This window comes from Amblyraja radiata, chromosome 23, assembly GCF_010909765.2.
Source record: "Amblyraja radiata isolate CabotCenter1 chromosome 23, sAmbRad1.1.pri, whole genome shotgun sequence".
In the NCBI taxonomy this organism is placed as follows: Eukaryota; Metazoa; Chordata; class Chondrichthyes; order Rajiformes; family Rajidae; genus Amblyraja; species Amblyraja radiata.
In genome coordinates this window covers 29710943-29729610 of record NC_045978.1, presented here as the reverse complement: position 1 = coordinate 29729610, position 18668 = coordinate 29710943, and the positions used below count along the sequence as shown (strand labels likewise).

Sequence of the window (18668 nt, the reverse complement as noted above, 5' to 3'; positions counted from 1 at the left end):
TCATCAGTAGGTGACAACACACCCCACACCTCCATAGGGGGCAAGCAGTTCACTGAAGCCGGTGGTAGCTTGAAAGCTGGGCATGGAAATATGATCAGAGTCGTCTTTCAAGGCAGACTCAGAATTATGGCCAGAATTGTCCTACAAGGCAGGCTCAGTATGATGAGGTTTTCAGACCAAGACCCAAGCAGAGGTCAGGAGAAACATGGAATCCACACTTCCTACCAGTCCTACTCCCAATTTTTTGTTACGGTCTAACTACTGTTTTATAGGAGCTTCCTATAAAATGGTCACATGGCATGCATCGACCTCAAAGATGCATACTATTCGGTGTCTATTCACTAAGAACAGGAGATATTTGAAGTTTAACTGGATGGCATGGCTCTGCCAAATGGGTTGACATCAGATCCTAGACTATTGACTAAACTACGGAAACCAATTCTGGGACTACAAAGGTCTCAAAACCACATAGTAATGGCATATTTGGAGGGCATTTTTATTTTTGGAGTCACCTAGAATTGGCAGAAGCATCAGTCAAAGCAAACCAAAACCCTGTTTGAAAGAATTGGTTATCTCATCCATCCAGTTAAATCAAAATTGACACCTACAAGGGTAATTGATTACCTAGAATTTACTATCAAAAACAGTAAATATGTTGGTGACTTTGCCTAGGGGCAAACGACAATATTAATTAAGCCTGCAATGACCTGATAGTCAAATACTAGCCATCTATCAGGCAAACAGCGAGTGTAATTGGCAAATAGTAGCTGCATTCCCAGCAGTACGGGCCTTTGCATTACCAGAATTTACAGCAAGCAAAGGAACGAACACTCAAATTACATGCAGGCCGAATTGGCAAACTATGGATTGCCAGCAGAGGCCATTGTTGAATAGCTATGGTGGATAACGAATGGGAGACAGCTCAGGGGAACTTTTGATCGAAAGCCATCGAGGGTTCTTCAGACCTATGCAAGCGGCTAAGGATGGGGAGACACCAACACAGTCTAAAGCTGTGGGGGCAGATGGAATGAGCAGGAGTCTGTAATTCCCCAACACATGGAATCAATTACCCAGAATTATTGGGGGCACAATATGGACTCAAGGTTCTCTGTAGCGATATGCAACCGGTGCTTGTTCAAATTCAGATTGATAACACCACTGCGGTGGCATATATCCATTAACAAGGGTGGTGTAAAATCTGTATCTTACGACAGATTGTCGAACCTCATTTGGCACTGGCGTAGCGAGAGGAATATTTGGAAAATCTACGAGGTAGATATAACACGGTGACAGATGCTGGATCACGAATGTTTAATAACAACACAGAATGGATGTTGAATCAGACAGTATTTAACGAAATAACTACACGATTTGGCATACCAGATGTTGATCCGTTTGCATCTAGACTAAACCATTAGTTACCCAGATATGTGTCCTGCGAGCTGGATCCAGGAGCAAGGCAGTGGATGCTTTCTCCCTCAATTGGGGAGGAATGTTTATGTATGCTTTCCGCCAATTTGTCTCACAAACCGATGCTTGACAAAAATCAAGCAAGACGAAGCCACAGGCATATTGGTAGTGCCAGATTGGCCTACTCAAGCCTGGTCCCCAAAAATTTTGGGAATTATAGTCCAGCCAGTTATGGCTGTACCCAAGAGCAGGGACCTCCTAGTGAACCCAGTTGCAGGGAGCAATCATCCACTACATGAACGTATAACTTGTTGGTCTGCAGATTCTGAGGAGGCCATTTCAAGGCATAGGACTGTCCGAACAAATACAACACAGTTCGGATAACGGATGTCTTGGAGTTCCTATCAACTCTGTACTATAACTATAAACAAAGTTATAGTGCAATCTATAGTGCCAGAGGCGCACTCTCCTCCTATCTGATGCCGGAAGCAGGGCACGGTTCGATAGGAACGCACCCCTTTACAACAAAATTCATGAAGGGAATTTACAATTTAAGACCTCCAAGGCCAAGGTACACGGACACATGGGATGTGAGCGTGGTACTAACCCTACTTTGACAGTGGGGACCGCCTATAACTAACCCTGAAGGTGGTATGCTGACGAAGTCCAGACACTGCAAAAGCTACGGTTGGACTACATGACCACCAATATGAACAACATAACATTCCTAATCAGGAACCTGATAAAACAGAGCAGGCCAGGAATGCCAGGGATGGAGATCCAGTTCTTGGCATATCCAGAGGACCAACGGTTGTGTGGGTGGTAACATACTAACACCACTATCTGAGAGTTACGGAGAATCTCAGAGGCTCAGAACAATCAGTCCTCATCAGCCATAAAATATATATTTTTTATTTTTTTTTAAACCACACCAAAAGGTATCAACTCAAACCATCTCCAGATGGTCAAAAGAGGTAATGGCGGTAGCAGAAGTAAACATTTATATGGTTAAATCTCATTCCACCAGGGCTGCATCTACGTCGGCAGCAAGAGCTATGGACGTGCCCCTTGACGACATCCTAGTGGCTGCAGGATGGACGAATGAAATAACGGTCCACCGGTTTTATAACAAACCCATAACCGGACTGGGGGTGTTTGCACGTACCATTTTAAGTTCTGTCCCTTAGTTTCCCCCCAAGGTTGGGAGGGGTAACTTTTTTTAAACTTTTCTTTCATTTAAAGCATCAGTGTCTTTACTTAACTACGTAATGTCTGAATGCTTTAATGATTACACGCATCCATGGTCAATCCATTCAGTGTGTGACGCCTGGATTCATAACCGCCGTAAAATCACAGAGCTTTGAAATCTTCACGTAGCCACTCACGTGACTCCGAAGTAAAATAGTAAGATTAAACGAGAACTTACCAGTTTGAAGTTTGATCTTGATTTTATGAGGAGTTACGATGAGCGATTACGTGCCCACCGCTCCCACCCTCATACTATCAAGATCATATGGAAGTTCTAGTTTCTTCACAATCTTACTATTCTCAGGTCTTCTTTTTATCTGTGATTTAACACCGCTGCTTTGAAGATTGACGCGCACACAGACGGACGGCCCTTCTTCACGTAATCGCTCATCGTAACTCCTCATAAAATCAAGATCAAACTTCAAACAGTTCTCGTTTAATCTTACTATTCTACATGGTTCTGCATGGGGAAACCTAACCCTCTGCCAAATCCGCTGTTAGTTTAGATCAGACCTTCTGCTTTCAATTCACTATTTGCTTTGTGGTCAGTCGCAGTCAGCAAATGTTCCTTTATCCCTGCTGGCCACTTAGTTGATGTAACTACTTACCACTAATTTCCTTCCAGCTTCTGTTACAACTCAAACACTCGGTATTGGCTGTTCCAGTATAAACATTGGCAGTCAAATACTCTGCTTAGAGAATTCAGGGTACAAATACTTAATACAGCTATTACACATTAGCGATACACCATGTTCGCACTGACAGTAATCATCCCATACACTAGCACTATCCTACACACCGTGACATCGTTGGAGTGACGGGGTAAAGCAGAGCACCCGGAGAAAACACACACAGTCATAGGGAGAACGTACAACTCAATACAGACAGCACCCGAGGTCAGGATCGAACCCGGGTCTCTGGCAATGTAAGGCAGCAACTCTACCACTGCGCCACTGTGCCGTCCCAAATATTGAAGCAATCTTTTAACTCAAACTTTTATATGTAAAATGCAACGAAAATCATCTTGCTTATAAATTACCAATTGCTACAATATCCAATTGCCATTTGACTTCATGCCCCAAACTGAAATCTGATTCTACTTGGCACTATTAAAATGTAACTCAACCCTTGGAACTCCTGCAATGATCATCGGATGCTATGAGGGTTTTGGTTGCTGCTTTAGCTGTGATGAAGGTTCAGATGGATTTCTTACCCTCGCTCCAATTTACTTTCCCATTAACCCATTTGAATGCAAACGGAAATCATTATGACCAGAACAATTTTTTTTTGCTTTTCCTCCTGACTGCAATTAGAATTTGGGATGCTCTCCAAGAAAGGCCTCTGCTTCCATGAGGAACATCTTTGTTTCATTCCCACTTGTCATGGGAGACATTTGGGAGCAATAAGGAAGTATTTAGCAGGTGTCTCTGTTCAAATCGCACTCTTGGGATCCCAGATTAGACCCTTGGACAGAAATAGAAGCCAATCGGGGGAAGAAAATTACGGAAAACTCGGCTATCCAAGATGCAATTCACAATTATACTTGTTAACTTGGTGAACAGAAGCAACTTGAAACACTGCTTACTTTCTGATTTTTTCTTTGGACAAAACTGTGCTATGAACTAAACAAAAAAATAGCAAAAACAGCCCTTGCACTACCCCTTTCTTTCACCTCATTCGACCAGCCATCTCCCCTCTACTCCACTCTTGAAGAAGAGACCTGACCCGAAAGGCAGTCATCCATTTCCCTCCACAGATGCTGCCTAACCCACTGAGTTCCTGCAGCATTTATTTTGTTGCTTATGGAAGAGGCTCTTTTAGCCGATCGTGTTTGTGGAGTTCACCAAGCAATCCATATCCCCACTCTTTTTCTACATTGATTAACCATCTGTTGCAATTCCAGTAAGAAAAGTATTTAAAAATGTAAAATATTGATCTTCAAAAAAACTTTTAATGGGGAAATTAAATATTGCTACTGTATGACTTTGGCCATCTTTTTCTTCGTCTTGCAGGACTACCTGGTTCTATTGCCCAGCGCTTACTATGAAGCACCAATCCTCCAGCTCAGAGTGACGGAGCCTTGCACCTACACAGTGAGCCATCAAGACACCAGTCAGAAGTGAGTATGCTGAGAAAATTGTTGGGTTTTAGCAAGGATAATTTTGTAAGTTTCTATTATAATGGCATCTGAAAATCCCTCCATCATTTCATCCATTTATTCATCTTCTTTGTCACAGCCCAACTGTATCTTGGTACATAAATCCAAGGAGTGTAAGATGTGCTAAGGGTTTGGCAGCGAGACCTCCGTCTTCTACTTTGTAGTTTAATAAGAATTACCTTGATAAAAGTAAAATATAAGTGGATATAGATTTGACCTGGGCGAATAATATCTATTTTCACTTGAAGGGAACAAGATGGAACTGGGAATATGGCAACTCTTGTGAACTGCCTCAGTTTAATCTACAATTCTTACACTTTTGTAGTTGAGTATGATTGGGCCTATGTATAGTAAGATTTTTACTGAACATTATGCAAAAAAAGGAATTTTACTGTACCTAAGTACATGTGACAATCAAGTACCATTGAGCCAACGTAAGCTCGTGGAACAGCACTTTGTTTTATATCTGGGAATATTGTAGCCATCCAAGCTCAAATTTGAATTAGACAGCATCAGGCAACTAGATTTTGCTGCAACCATTTCACCACCTGCACTCTGTCCACCAAGGCTTGCTGGATTGTTGGGACGACAGATGGCACAATGGGCTAAGTGTTCGGCTGGCAACCGGAAGGTAGCCAGTTCGAATCCCGCTTGGAGTGCATACTGTCGTTGTGTCCTTGGGCAAGACACTTCACCCACCTTTGACTGTGTGTGAATGTGTGTGAGTGATTGGTGGTGGTCGGAGGGGCCGTAGGCGCAGATTGGCAGCCACGCTTCCGTCAGTCTGCCCCAGGGCAGCTGTGGCTACAGAAGTAGCTTACCACCACCGAGCGTGACTGAGGAGTGAATGAATAATGCGATGTAAAGCGCCTTGAGTATTAGAAAGGCGCTATATAAATCCCATCCATTATTATTATTATTATCTCCTGGTTGCTAATCATTTTAACTCCCCTTCCCATTCTCACGCTGACCTTTCTTTCCTGGGATTCTCCATTGCTAGAGTGAGCCATGCACACTGGGGGAACAGTGCCTCGTATTCTGCGTGGCTAGCTTACAGCCCAATGGTATAAACATTGAATTATACAATGTTAAGTCATATCCTGCTATCCCCTCTCTCTAAACTCTGTCACCTTCACCCATTTCTCACACTATCCTGCCCTCCTTTACCCCAACCCCCCTCCCTTGTCCCCTTCCATTTATATCCCTCCCTCTGGCTTTACATTTCACTCATCTTCTCTCTTTATCTGACACCTTTTGTCTCCTTTACACCTTTCGCATTTCTCACTCACTCCATCCATCTGCCAATCAAATCCCCTTCACTTGTATCAATCTATCACTTGCCAGGCTGTGTACTGGGCCCCACCACTCTTCCCAGCTTCCTTCTCCTTACTACAATCAGTTTGAAGAAGGGTCCCGACCTGAAACGTCGTCTGTCCATTCCCTCCACAGATGTTGCCTGATCTGTGGAGTTCTTCCAGCACTGCACTTTGCTCAATATTCCAGCATCTGCATGTCCCTGTGTCTCCAACTTGCTTTCTCTACTTGTATCTGAATTGGCCAACTCTTCTGTAAGTTATCCTTCTATAACATGTGCTCATTTTTTCTCCCTACTAGCCCAAGCTTACTTGCTGGGCACTTACTGCAACTCCACATTTAGCAGCTTTTTATATTATTTTGCTTGCAATCACAGCTTATCGTCTGGGGAAACTCAACGGGTGCGGCAGCATCTATGGAGCGAAATAAATAGTTTTCTTCGCTCCATAGATGCTGCCGCACCCGTTGAGTTTCTCCAGCATTTTCGTCTACCTTCGATTTTCCAATCATCTGCAGTTCCTTCTTGAACAGCTTATCGTCTGCCAACTTTAGTCTCGCCCTATCAGAGATATATACCTTCCATCCTATTCATTCCTCCCCTACATTCAGCGACTTCAAACTAACTTGTTTTCTCTCTTTCCCAGCATTGACAAAGGCTTTGATCTGTTTCTCTTTCCACAGATGCCCACTGCAGTGTATCTAACATTTTCTGTTTTTATTTCAGATTTCCTGCAACTGCAGCTCTTTCAGTCACAAGGGATGGCATTAGGGAACTACCATAATGAAAAGTCGTTACTCTGAAACAATAACTCTATTTCCCTTCCATCAGATATTGTCTAATTTACTTTCTGGAGAATATTTCCAATATTTGCAGGTTCTGTTTGGCTTTTTGAGAGTAAAATGGATTTGAGTTTCCATTGGGTTTCTTGCAATTGTGACAATGAAGTGATGAGGTTGGTCTCTCCCTCTCTCTCTACAGTTGTTTGCTGTACAGACATCTTTCCTTGGATGGCTTTCCCTCACTGCAGGCCACTGATGGAACGTGTGCCTATGAAAACTACCTCCCTAGTCAATGTCACTCAGTACAGCCCACACCAAGCCATCCAACAATGGTCATCCTGAATGACAAACAGGTTAGTACAATGGTGAAATGATTGATATGGGGCACCAGTGAACAGGCACTATTGCTTGCGTCTGAAACTTCCTCTGCTATTTTACCAGAAATCTGATCCAAATAAACTAAAATGGTTAGCAATTGCACCCAAACTCGGAGTGAGAGGAATTGGAAATAAAGCAGTTGGATTGATCTGTGATTGAATTATTTCAATAACTATTATTAATTATTGCGTACTGTCAATTTAACATAACTTCCACATTTATACCCATATAGATTTTAGTTTAGTTTAGAGATACAGTGTGGAAACAGGCCCTTCGACCCACCAGGTCCACACTGACCAGCGATCCCCGCACATTAACATTACCGACACACACTAGGGACAATTATACAGCACATTTATTCCAAGCCAATTAACTTACAAACCTGTACGTCTTTGGAGTGTAGGAAGAAACCGAGGATCTCGGAGTAAACCCATGCGTTCACGGGGAGACTGTACAAGCTCCGTACAGACAGCACCCATAGTTAGGATCGAACCGGCTCATTGGCGTTGTGAGGCAGCAACTCTACCGCTGCACCACCATGCCTCCCTTCTAACATTATTTAATTCTGGGGTTTTTTTGTTGGTGAAGTGTAACAATGTTGACAATGTGGCATCTTTCCCTTACTGTGAGGCTGCATTGAATGGATGGTGGAACAATAGTGGCCATTCAGCTCCTCTGCCATTGCATGCCTTTGTCATTCCGACTCATTCAACATATGCTTCCAGCCTCTGAATCAGCACATTGATATTGTGCCATAGTTTTGTTAGCTGGCTTGTTAATCCAATCCCCACAGTATTTTTAATCAGTGGTTATTACTATGAGTGCCCAATGTTGAATCCACTGCATAATTTTTGCACAGCTGTTGACCAGCCTGCTTAATGTGTCTCACTGTACCGTCTTGTGGGCAGCGGTAGAGTTGCTGCCTTACAGCACCAGAGACCCGGGTTCAATACTAACTACAGGCGCTGTCTGTACGGAGTTTGTACGTTCTCCCCGTGATCATGTGGGTTTGCTTCGGGTACTCCGGTTTCCACCCCCATTCCAAAGACATGCAGGTTTGTAGGTTAATTGGCTTTGGTAAAATTTCCCTATATGTGTCGGATAGAACTATTGCTCGTCAGCGTGGACTCGGTGAGCCGAAGAACCAGTTTCCAAACTATATCTTTGAACTAAACTATTTATTTATCAAAGACTTCATCGCTTGTAAAAATTGTAATTGAATTTGTGTGTCACCATCAGTAAGGTAATGCATTCAGCTTGATGTGTTTATTAGGGAGAAAGCTACCTGCTTTGTCCAGTAATCGGAAATTGTTTCATTTTTGAAACCAAACCTTCACCAGTGGAAAATAGACACAAATAGCTGGAGTAACTCAGCGGGTCAGGCAGCATATCTGGAGAAAAGGAATATGTGACGTTTCAGATTGAGACCCTTCTTCGACCCGAAACGACACCTGTTCCTTACCTCCAGAGATGCTACCTGGCCCGCTGAGTTACTCCAGCTTTTTGTGTCTATCTTTGTTGTAAACCGGCATCTGCAGTTCCTTCCTTCAACAGTGGAACTTTGAAATGTTATTATAGAAACATAGAAAAATAGGTAGGCCATTTGGCCCTTCGTGCTAGCACCACCATTCAATATGATCATGGCTGATCATCTGAAATAAGTACCCTGTTCCTGCTTTTTCCTCATATCCCTTGATTCCTTTAGCCCTGAGAGCTCTCTCTTAAAAATATGTTTAGCATCCTGTGATGAATTGGAAAATGGTATTCTTAGCACTTTTGTTGGTGAATGCTGTAACTCTATTTTTTTGCATTTTCAAGATGAATGTACAATTGCGAATGAGGGTTCCACATTCAGGTGCCTACGTGGTTCTCATTGAATACGCGACTGAGACGGATCCAGGAGAAAGCCTCAGTGTTGTTGTAAATGCTGTCGGGTGGCAAGATCAGCGCATCACAATCGAGCTCCATTATTGCAAATACAGGTGAGGAAGACCCCTTAAAAACAGCAATCTTTGTTCCAATGTAGAAACAAGGAACTGCAGATGCTGGTTTACAAAAAAATGCTGGAGTAACTCGGCAGGTCACGCAACGTCCCTGAAGAGCATCAATGTTCTCCATCCATGATCTCCAGAGATACTGCCTGACCCGCTGAGTGACGTCAACACTTTGTGACAATCTTTGTTTTAACCTTGATCAGACTTCCCAGATTAAATCTCCAGCAAGCAGTGAAATCCAGGAGCTTTTATTGTTATTATTGGCCCTTTATGCGAATTGCTTTTGGATTCACCTTTTTGAAATTAAACCAGATACTTGCTCTTGATAAAGTACCCAATGCAAAGTAAAAGGAAAAAGCAGAAAAAAACAAATCCTGTGGCTGATTTTTGCTGCTCCCCTTAAGGAATCAAATTTTTAAAAGGAGGTGTTAAACTTCCATTCTCTCCTTCTCTCCTTCAGCACCATCCCCCTTAAAGGGGTGCATCAGAGTGGAGTGGGTGGGATATCATGCATCTGTACTGATCTATTTTGACCTGTTATATCAACATTACCTGTGCAGAGGTAAATCTAGTTAGAACATAACAGAGACAGGAAGGTGAAGTAGGTGTGCTTAGTTGTGTGCTGGTTGGGTTCAGTAGGCCAGATATATAACTTCAGAACTTGGTAAAACCTACTCCAGTGATGACAGAGGTATCTGTTCATGCCTTCCCTTGTTTTTGTAGCAGAGATGGTGTGCTCTGAACCCCTGAAGGTAGCAAGGTTAGAGTGGGGAAGTCTGGCTGCTTCTCCTTGAATGTTGAGAGTTGTGCAAGATCCAGACAGCTTGAGATGCAGTCGACCAGAGCAAAGTTATTACCATTGACGGATGTTTGAAGATGCAAGGGATCTTGCAGGGCCCCGACCTGAAACGTCACCTTTCCATGTTCTCCAGAAATGCTGCCTAACCCGCTGAGTTACTCCAGCATTTTGTGTCCATTTTTTTTGTAACCCAGCATCTGCAGTTTCTCGTGGCTGCGAGGGATACAGATTTGGTTAGATGAAAGGCATGGCAGTATGAGAAGCATATTTTTTATGTGGTGATGGTGTTCTGGAGTTTGCAACCTGTAAGGACGAGGTAGACAGCCGGGAGACTGATGGGGAGCCTCCATGTGGAGCCAGCATGAACACATGGCCATCACAGTTCCATAACAATGCTCTGAATAAATCCTATTTATATTGAGCATGATGATACAAATACCTATATCCACCTATCACCTGCCCGGTTTTATCCCACCCCCACCTCTCTTTCCCTGCTCTCGCCCTCCCACCCCCATCCCCTGGCTCCAATCAGTATGAAGAAGGGTCCCGACCTGAAACATCATCTGTCCATTCCCTCCTCAGATGCTGCCTGACCTGCTCAATTCCTCCGGCACTTTGTGTTTGGCTCATGATGCAAACTATATTACTATTCTGTTGTCGGCTCCATAGCTGTTTTGGGATTTTTAGTAAATTATTTACTGCGGTAGACATTGAATACCCTTGGATTAATGATTCAAATTTTCATACAAACATAGAATGAAAGGAGTGGGCCATTTGCCCCTCCGAACCCACTCCTCCTATGTTTAGTGCTATGTTTAGCTTATTGGCCCACTTTATTACTCCTTCATTGCATTTGATATTTAATTGTTCAAATTCCCTCACTGTCTGCAAAGCGTGGGAAACGGTACTCCCATGTTGCGGAGATATGAGTCACTATAATCCTTCATGAGCAATCCTAATTGGAAAACTAGAAGCTAAAGGGTGCAGATAAATGTGGCTAAAATAAAAACATAAAGTCAGTTTTGCAACCCAAATTCTGATTGGTGCTGCAAAGATTACATTTTCAATTCTTTGGGTTTTGCAATCTGACTTAAGTTTGGATGGAGCGTAAAAGGAATTTGAACTACTCATTTCTAAAGTCAACATTCACATACTTCTTGTTAATGAAAACTGCAGATATTAGAGTCGGCAGTTGGCCAGATGCGTGGGGATGTGTGGGAAAATGTTCACAGATCAAATATAGTGCTTTGAAAATTAGGGAAGATTGTAATTTTGAATTATTTACCTTGTGTAATTAGCGGGAGCAGATGTGTGAAATATCTCCAGGTAATTTTTCGAGTTAAAACATGAATTTAGCTGGAGAAGCATTTGAGAACATTGCAATCTATCTACTTCAAACCCCTAGGTTGTGTCAAATATATTTATATCACCCAGCATCAAATAGAGTTGCTGTCTTTCAGCGCCAGAGACCCAAGTTCGATCCTGACTATGGGTGCTGTCTGTACGGACTTTGTATGTTCTCCCCGTGAGTTTTCCTCGGGTGCTCCGGTTTCCTCCGGCACTCTCAAAGACGTATAGGTTTGTAGGCACGGTCTCGATGGGCCGAAGGGCATGTTTCCAAGCTGTAACTCTAAACTAAACTAAATTTAACCAATTCATCTACAAATTGCTTCGCAGAAGTTTTATTGCTTTTTCTCAGCAATTCACAGCTGCTGTACTTTATAGTTCATCCCTAATAATCTATGCAAAATTAGCTTGCTAATTAGATGCGGCAGATCTCATTTCCTGAAGAAATTTGATTAGGTTTGTAACAAGCTGAAAAGACACGCACTTTCTCAGAACTGAATCTTCTTCTAAAACCACAGGATTTTACAATGGAAGAAAGAGGACATTTGGCCTATCTAACCTCTGCTGGCTTGTAGGAGATAAAATGTTATCCATTTTGTCTTGTCTGTCCCTTTCATTTTTATATTGCTTTCTGTCTTGCTGTCGGTTGTATTTTTGATGTTTATCTTATCTTGTTTCTGTTGGATAAAACTCACTGACAGGCCCATAAACTGCAAGTCGATGAGGAGGAATTTATTTAGCCAGAGGGTGGTGAATCTGAGGAATTCATTGCCACAGATGCCTGTGAAAGCCGTCATTGGGTATTTTTAAAGCGGAGTTTGATAGGTTCATGATTAGGAAGGGCATCAAAGGTTACAGGGAGCAGCAAGGAGAATGAGGCTGAGAGAGAAAATTAGATCAGCCATGATCTAATGGCTGAGCAGACCTGATGGGCTGAATGGCCTTTGCAGAGAGTTGTGGATGGCCAGGAATTGCAGCGAGTTGTGGATGCAGCCGAGTCCATTACACAAATCAGACACACCTGATTACCTCCAGCTACACCTCATGATCATAATCAAGGACCGTCTTCACACCAGTCATTTCCTCTTCTCCCCTCTCCCGTCAGACAGAAGATACAAAACTGTGAAAGCACTTAACACCAGATTCTGTGAAAGCTTCCTCCTCGCTGTTATCAGACCACTTACTGTATGGTGGTCCCATAATCTAGGGTCTAATTCTAATCTTCCGACGAGCCTCATTGCAGACCTTGCACTTTTTCTTATTTGCACGCTCTCTGCAACTGGAATGTTCTAATGCCACAACACTATTCTGGGATATTTCTCTTAGCATCACCCAGAGATGCTGCTTGTCCCGCTGAGTTACTCCGGCATTTTGTGTCTATCTTCCATGAACAATTAATGAATGTCTTTGCCGTGATGGCCACTTCCTGTGAATGACTAAAGAGAAGCAAGTGTTAGTTTTGTGCAGAAGGCCAGGTCTAATACTTATGTGAGTGAGGAGAGAAAAGGCAAATTGATAATCACGAGTGAAATGGCTTGCATAGAGTTGAGACTTGGGCTCTGCAGTAAAGTCACATCAGACAGCTTCAAAAACAAAATGCTGAGTTGTTTTTGTTTGAATGGACCTTGTCCACTCCTGGATGTGAACAATGGGACGTGCACTGCAGAATCCAGGTACTTCCTCACAGAGAATTCTGATTTTATCGAATGCCCTCGGGATCTTCCCCAGACAAAATGACTAATTGTGGTCTCATTCAGGAAATGGGGACGAGGAATTTGGAAGGGCAAAAAATTATTCGAATGCATTTGTTTTTTGTGTTCTGGCTTGCTGCCAGTGCAGTAACGCCTGCATTTCTTCTCACTGTGTCTCTGACCTCATGTCCATATTATTCCACATATTTCCATCTCTATCTAATCACCAGACTCTGGTCTTCCATCAGCTCATATCCAGACTCGCTCATCTGTGTCTCTGCCTCAGTGCATTTCCCTGGCCCCATTCTCCATAACCTTGCGATCATCTGAATCTCTGTTGACCATATTCTGATCCACACCCTTTCACCCATCACCACCTTGCCTGCTAACTTCCAATAATTCTCAGTTAAGAATGGTTCAGTTTTAAGACCTGAAGAAGGGTCCCAACCCAAAACATCACCCATCCTTTTTCTCCAGAGGTGCTGCCAGACCCGCACGTTATGTCTATCATTGGTATAAACCAGCATCTGCAGTTTTGTGTTTCTACCTGGTTCCATTTTAAATTATTCAAACTTGTCTTCACACAATTTCTTGGTCTCGCCCCTCTCAAACTCTAGTTTAGTTTAGGAAAGAACTGCCAGTGCTGCTTTACACCGAAGATAGACACAAAATGCTGGGACAGGCAGCATGACCTTCTTCTTTAAGAATGTTCCCGAGAAACCATGTGCTCGATTGTCCAAACATTTCTTTGTGGCTTGGTGCCAATGTTCTTTGTTTGATCACTCTTCTGTAAAATACATTTGGCCGTTTTGCCATGGTAAAGGTGTTATGTACATAAAAGATGCAATGTTGCTGCATTTTATAGTTCTCCTATCACGGTCTGCAGTTGTGCAGTTAGAGGGATGAAAAGTCCTATGGAAATGCTGCTCCCCTGTGACAGCAAAGTTATAAACTCATATAGTTATAATTTGTAATTTTTTTTTGGTAATTTATTTATTTATTTAGGGGCAGTGCATATTAATAAACATTTACATGTAATACGCAAGATTGTAGCCAGTAGCTAATTTCCATCTTTAGTCCCTCTGGTAAACAAGGTAAACACATCACAAACACTCAACACAATTTAAAGTCCCAAAGTCATTGTCTCTTCCCTCCTTGCTCTCCCTCTGCGCTGAGGCAATCCAAGCCTCCGATGTTGTGACCCTGCCGGGTGATGGTAGGTTAATCCCGCGGCTGAATCCGTGCTCCGCAAACGGGCCGGTTCAAACTCCGCGGCCCGGGGCGGTCGAAGCTGCCGAAGCTGCCGTCCTCCAGTCCAGCTGACGCAGCTGTAGTTGCGGGAGCTCCGGAAAACAGAAGTCGAGTTCCCGATGATGTCGTCCACTGGCCCGCGGCCGAACCTCCAAGGCTCCAAAGTCGGAAGTTGGGTCGCACCGCAACCATAGCCCCGAAGTCGGCCAGCCTCGCGTTGGTAAGTCCTGGCTCTGCCTCCGCAGCCTCGAGGTCGGTCGCAGTTGGAGGCCGCCAGCTCCGCGATAGGCCTCAGCGCAGACAGACACGGAGACAGGGGATACAGCAGGAAAGGTCGCATCCCCCCCGAAGGAAGAATAAAAAAACATGTTACACCCACCCCCCCACACATACACAACTAAATAAACCACCCGCGGAGTTTGAACCGTCGCCTAGGCGCAGAGGGAGAACAAAGGGAAGAGACAGAGACTTTAAGATTTTGCCTTCCACCACAGTGAGGTGTTTGGTGAACTCACTGTGGTGGATGTTAAATTTGTGTTGATTGTGTGTTTTTGTCATTTTTTAATTATATGTATGACTGCAGGGAAACAACATTTCGTTCAGACCGAAAGGTCTGAATGACAATAAATGAATCTAATGTAATCTAATCTAATCTAAACCGAAATAAACTGTAAAAACGGGACAAAAGAAAACAAAAAACAGAAAAGACAAACGGACTGCAGGCGAGCCGCAGCTGCAATGCAGCGCCGCCACACCCTCCACACCCGCCACAATCTGAACTGTGTTATACAACGTGGAAACAGGCCCTTCGGCCCAAAGTACCCATACCAGCCAACATGTACCATCTTCACTGGTCCCACCTGCCTACATTTGGCCTATAAACCTATCCTATCCTATGCTAGCTCTTTGTTAAACGTTGGGATAGTCCATGCCTCAAATACCCCCTCTGGCAGCTCATTCCATACACCCACCATCCTTTGTGTGAACAAAGTCACCCCTCAGGTTTCTATTAAATTTCCCCCCCCTCACCTTAAACCTATGTCCTCTGGTTCTTGATTCCCCTACTTTGGGCAAGAGACTCTGTGTGTCTACCCGATCTATTCCTCTCATGATTTTGTACACCTCTATAAGATCACCCCTCATCCTCCTGTGCTTCAAGGAATAGAGTCCTACCCTGCTCCAGCTCTCCCTATAGCTCAGGCCCTCAACTCCTGGCAAAATCCTCATGAAGGTCAGAAAAAAACGTTGTCTTTGAGGAATATTTGGGGAATTTTGAGGAATATTAGGGTGGGTTTAATTTGCAGGAGCTCCTGAGTAAATCGCAGAAGTAGGAGTTGAATTAGTGGTTTTGATATCCATATCATTGATAACTCAAAGCATTATTACCTGCAGATCATCCCCCTAAAGAAGGAAAATAAAATACATGTCAGCGCATGCGTTTCACACAGTGACATTAGTCTACCCCTTCTCTCACCTGTAAACAGGCAAACAAAATTGAATGCACTTTTTATTTGGTCATTGAATTCTAAATAATGGTGAGCTGGACTAGTGGATGGATAAATTGTTGTATGATATATATATATTCCTGTCCCAACATAGAACAACCCGTTCTTTCTGTTGTTTGCTAAGAATTTGGAGCTTGTTTTTAATTCCAGCTTTCTCTGCCGTGGAGTTGCAGTTGATTCTATGAATCGTGTCGCTGTGTATGAATTAACGACCAGAGTCGAACTGCAGATTGTGGCAGACTCAGCCAACGTTTTATTGGTAAGAGAGAGTTCATGAATTTAAAACGACCAATTCTGTCTCCCTCGCATGCTTGGCAAAACCTGTCTCCAATCCAATTAGTGGTATTATAGCAAAAGGGTTCAAACACTGTAATAGGGGGCTGTGTACTTTTCGGCGCCGCTGTTTCGGCATCGCTGTTTTTGATTGTGTGTCCCCCCCCCCCCCCCCCCCCCCCCCCCCGTTTAATATAAATGTAGGTTTCTGTTGTCCCCTATAAATTGTGTCATGAATTTTCCTATGCCCAAAATAAAAATAACCAGCCGGCAACTAATCGTAATTCATCTAAACTTTCATCTTACTTCATCTAACTTACTTCACCTGAAGCTAAACCAGTAGAATGCATTTACTTCACCTGAAGCTAAACCAGTAGAATGCATTTCGAGACTTTGTAACAATTTACTGTCTACTTTGTTAATGATTGCACTTTAAAAATGATTTGTTTTTACCCTCAAATTTGGGTTTTGGTTGTGTTTAATGAGACGTTCTCATGAATTAGCAAAAGATCGGCTCCTCCAAACGGCGGCGCCAAATCAGTGGTGCCGAAACGGCGGCGCCGAATGGTACCATTCCGCCTGTGTAAATGAATAGTTAAATAAGTTCATGTTTTTCTATATGTGAATGGTTCAGATGGACAATAAATTGTGATATTTTTTTAACAAATTAAACTGATTTGGAGGAGAACAGCTAACTGTTGAAAGGTTAAGACTTAGTATGTCTGCACCAAGATTCCTTCAGTGTAAGGCAATACATTCATTGGAGAACTTCCAATTTATTATCTGTGACTCTTTCCGCAGAACCTCTAGCTCTTGAAGACGTGTGCTCTGGCTTTGAGGTCCTGGAATGATGTAACTGACTAGAATATAGACACAAAGTGCTGGAGTAACTCAATGGGTCAAGCAGCATCTCTGGGGGAAAAAAGGATGAAAGACCGACGGTCTGAAGAAGGGTTGCGACATTTCGGGTTGCGAAATGTCACCTATCCTTTTTCTCCAGAGAAGCTGCCTGACCCGCTATGTAACTCCAGCACTTTGTGTCTATCTTTGGTATAATCCAGTATCTGCAGTTCCTTTCTACTTTTCTCACTTCCATTTTCCAGCCCCCCCCCCCCCCCCCATCCCTTGCAATCAGTCTGAGGAAGGATCGCGACCCAAAATGCCACGTCCATTTTCTCCAGAGATGCTGCCTGATTCGCGGAGTACTCTGGCATTTTGTGTCTATCTTGAGTATAAACCAGCATCTGCAGTTCATTTCTACACTCTTGATGTAACTGAGGGTTTGAATTTGTACATGGGCGTTTGGTTGTCATGCCAATGAGTTCACAGTACCCATGGAACAATATTTTGGTTGGATTTGTGGCTTACTTGAGAATAGTGTGACACAGTGGATGAAGACCTTGTTCAATGCAAAGATTCATTGATATTTGCTTTCAAATATTTTAGAATTTAGATTAAAGATTCCTTTTTTTTTAACAATTGACCACATAATCTGATGTTTAGTAAAATTAGGCCTTTGCTTTAATCATTATATCAAACATTTTTAAGAAAATGTACTTAAAAATATACTTCTTAAAGTACATTAACAAGAATGTACTTCTTAAATGTACATTCTTAAATGTACTTTCAAGAAACCTTTAAGAAAATGTATTCTCTTGGTGGCGTTTAGTGACAGCAAAGGTGTGGGCTAGAATTGTGAAAACCTTGGAAGATGATGCTGGCTTACTGTGGTTGCTGCCGTGAGATAACTGAGGCCAACACGGTTTAGAAGTGAACATTTTGATTTGAAACTCTGAACTAGGGCAAGATTGTGCAGTTCCTGACATCTGTTATCTGTTTCAGAACAAGGTGTACCTTATCCCCCATGAGCAGTTCACCATGGAATATGTCCAGCCAAGTGTCCATTGCATCAGCACCCATGGGACGTTCGAACCAGACAGGTGACGTGGGCGGTTATGAATGCTTTTCCTGTTTTTCTAAGTGATAGCGCACGGATTATCCAGTCTCTTCACTTCTATTATCTATTGCATGGAAGTCAACAGAAATTTACAACAGATATTCGAATCAAAATAAAAATCATCTTAGAGTTATTCTTTGCTGTTGTAACTATGTGTGCATGAGCTCAATATTTTCCTGAAAGCAGTTCCAAAAATAAGCTGTGGAAAATGCAGCCGTGGTCGTCACCCACACAACTGTCCATGGGAAAGTAGAGCAAGAATGTTTTTAGTTGTTGGCAAAAGCTCGTCATTTATTTGTCTATAATATTGCAGAGTATTCTTAGCACTGCACAAATTTAGATTGTCTTCTTTAAGCCAAATAGGGCACAAGTCGAATGTAGGCCATACTTTTGCTGCATGTTCTTCTCTGTCCTACACAGCAAACTCCTGGGACACAGAAATTCTTTGGTTAGCAGTGTTGATATTATTGCTGAACGATCATTTTAAATACAGCTGCTTCTTTTGGAGACGTAATTTTAAATCAATAAAATTTAAAGTGAAACCAACCTTTAGACTTGACTTC

General features: G+C 42.9%; 1 protein-coding gene across 1 annotated transcript in view; it reads left to right on the top strand.

The window, feature by feature from the left end:
* The window catches only part of lama5 (laminin subunit alpha 5), a 276023-nt gene that overhangs the window by 161898 nt on the left and 95457 nt on the right, over nucleotides 1-18668 (top strand). The window contains exons 25-29 of the mRNA XM_033041941.1: nucleotides 4671-4777; nucleotides 7110-7263; nucleotides 9107-9270; nucleotides 16026-16134; nucleotides 17991-18088. Coding sequence (XP_032897832.1) covers nucleotides 4671-4777; nucleotides 7110-7263; nucleotides 9107-9270; nucleotides 16026-16134; nucleotides 17991-18088 — 632 coding nt within the window. The remainder of the gene's footprint in view (nucleotides 1-4670; nucleotides 4778-7109; nucleotides 7264-9106; nucleotides 9271-16025; nucleotides 16135-17990; nucleotides 18089-18668) is intronic.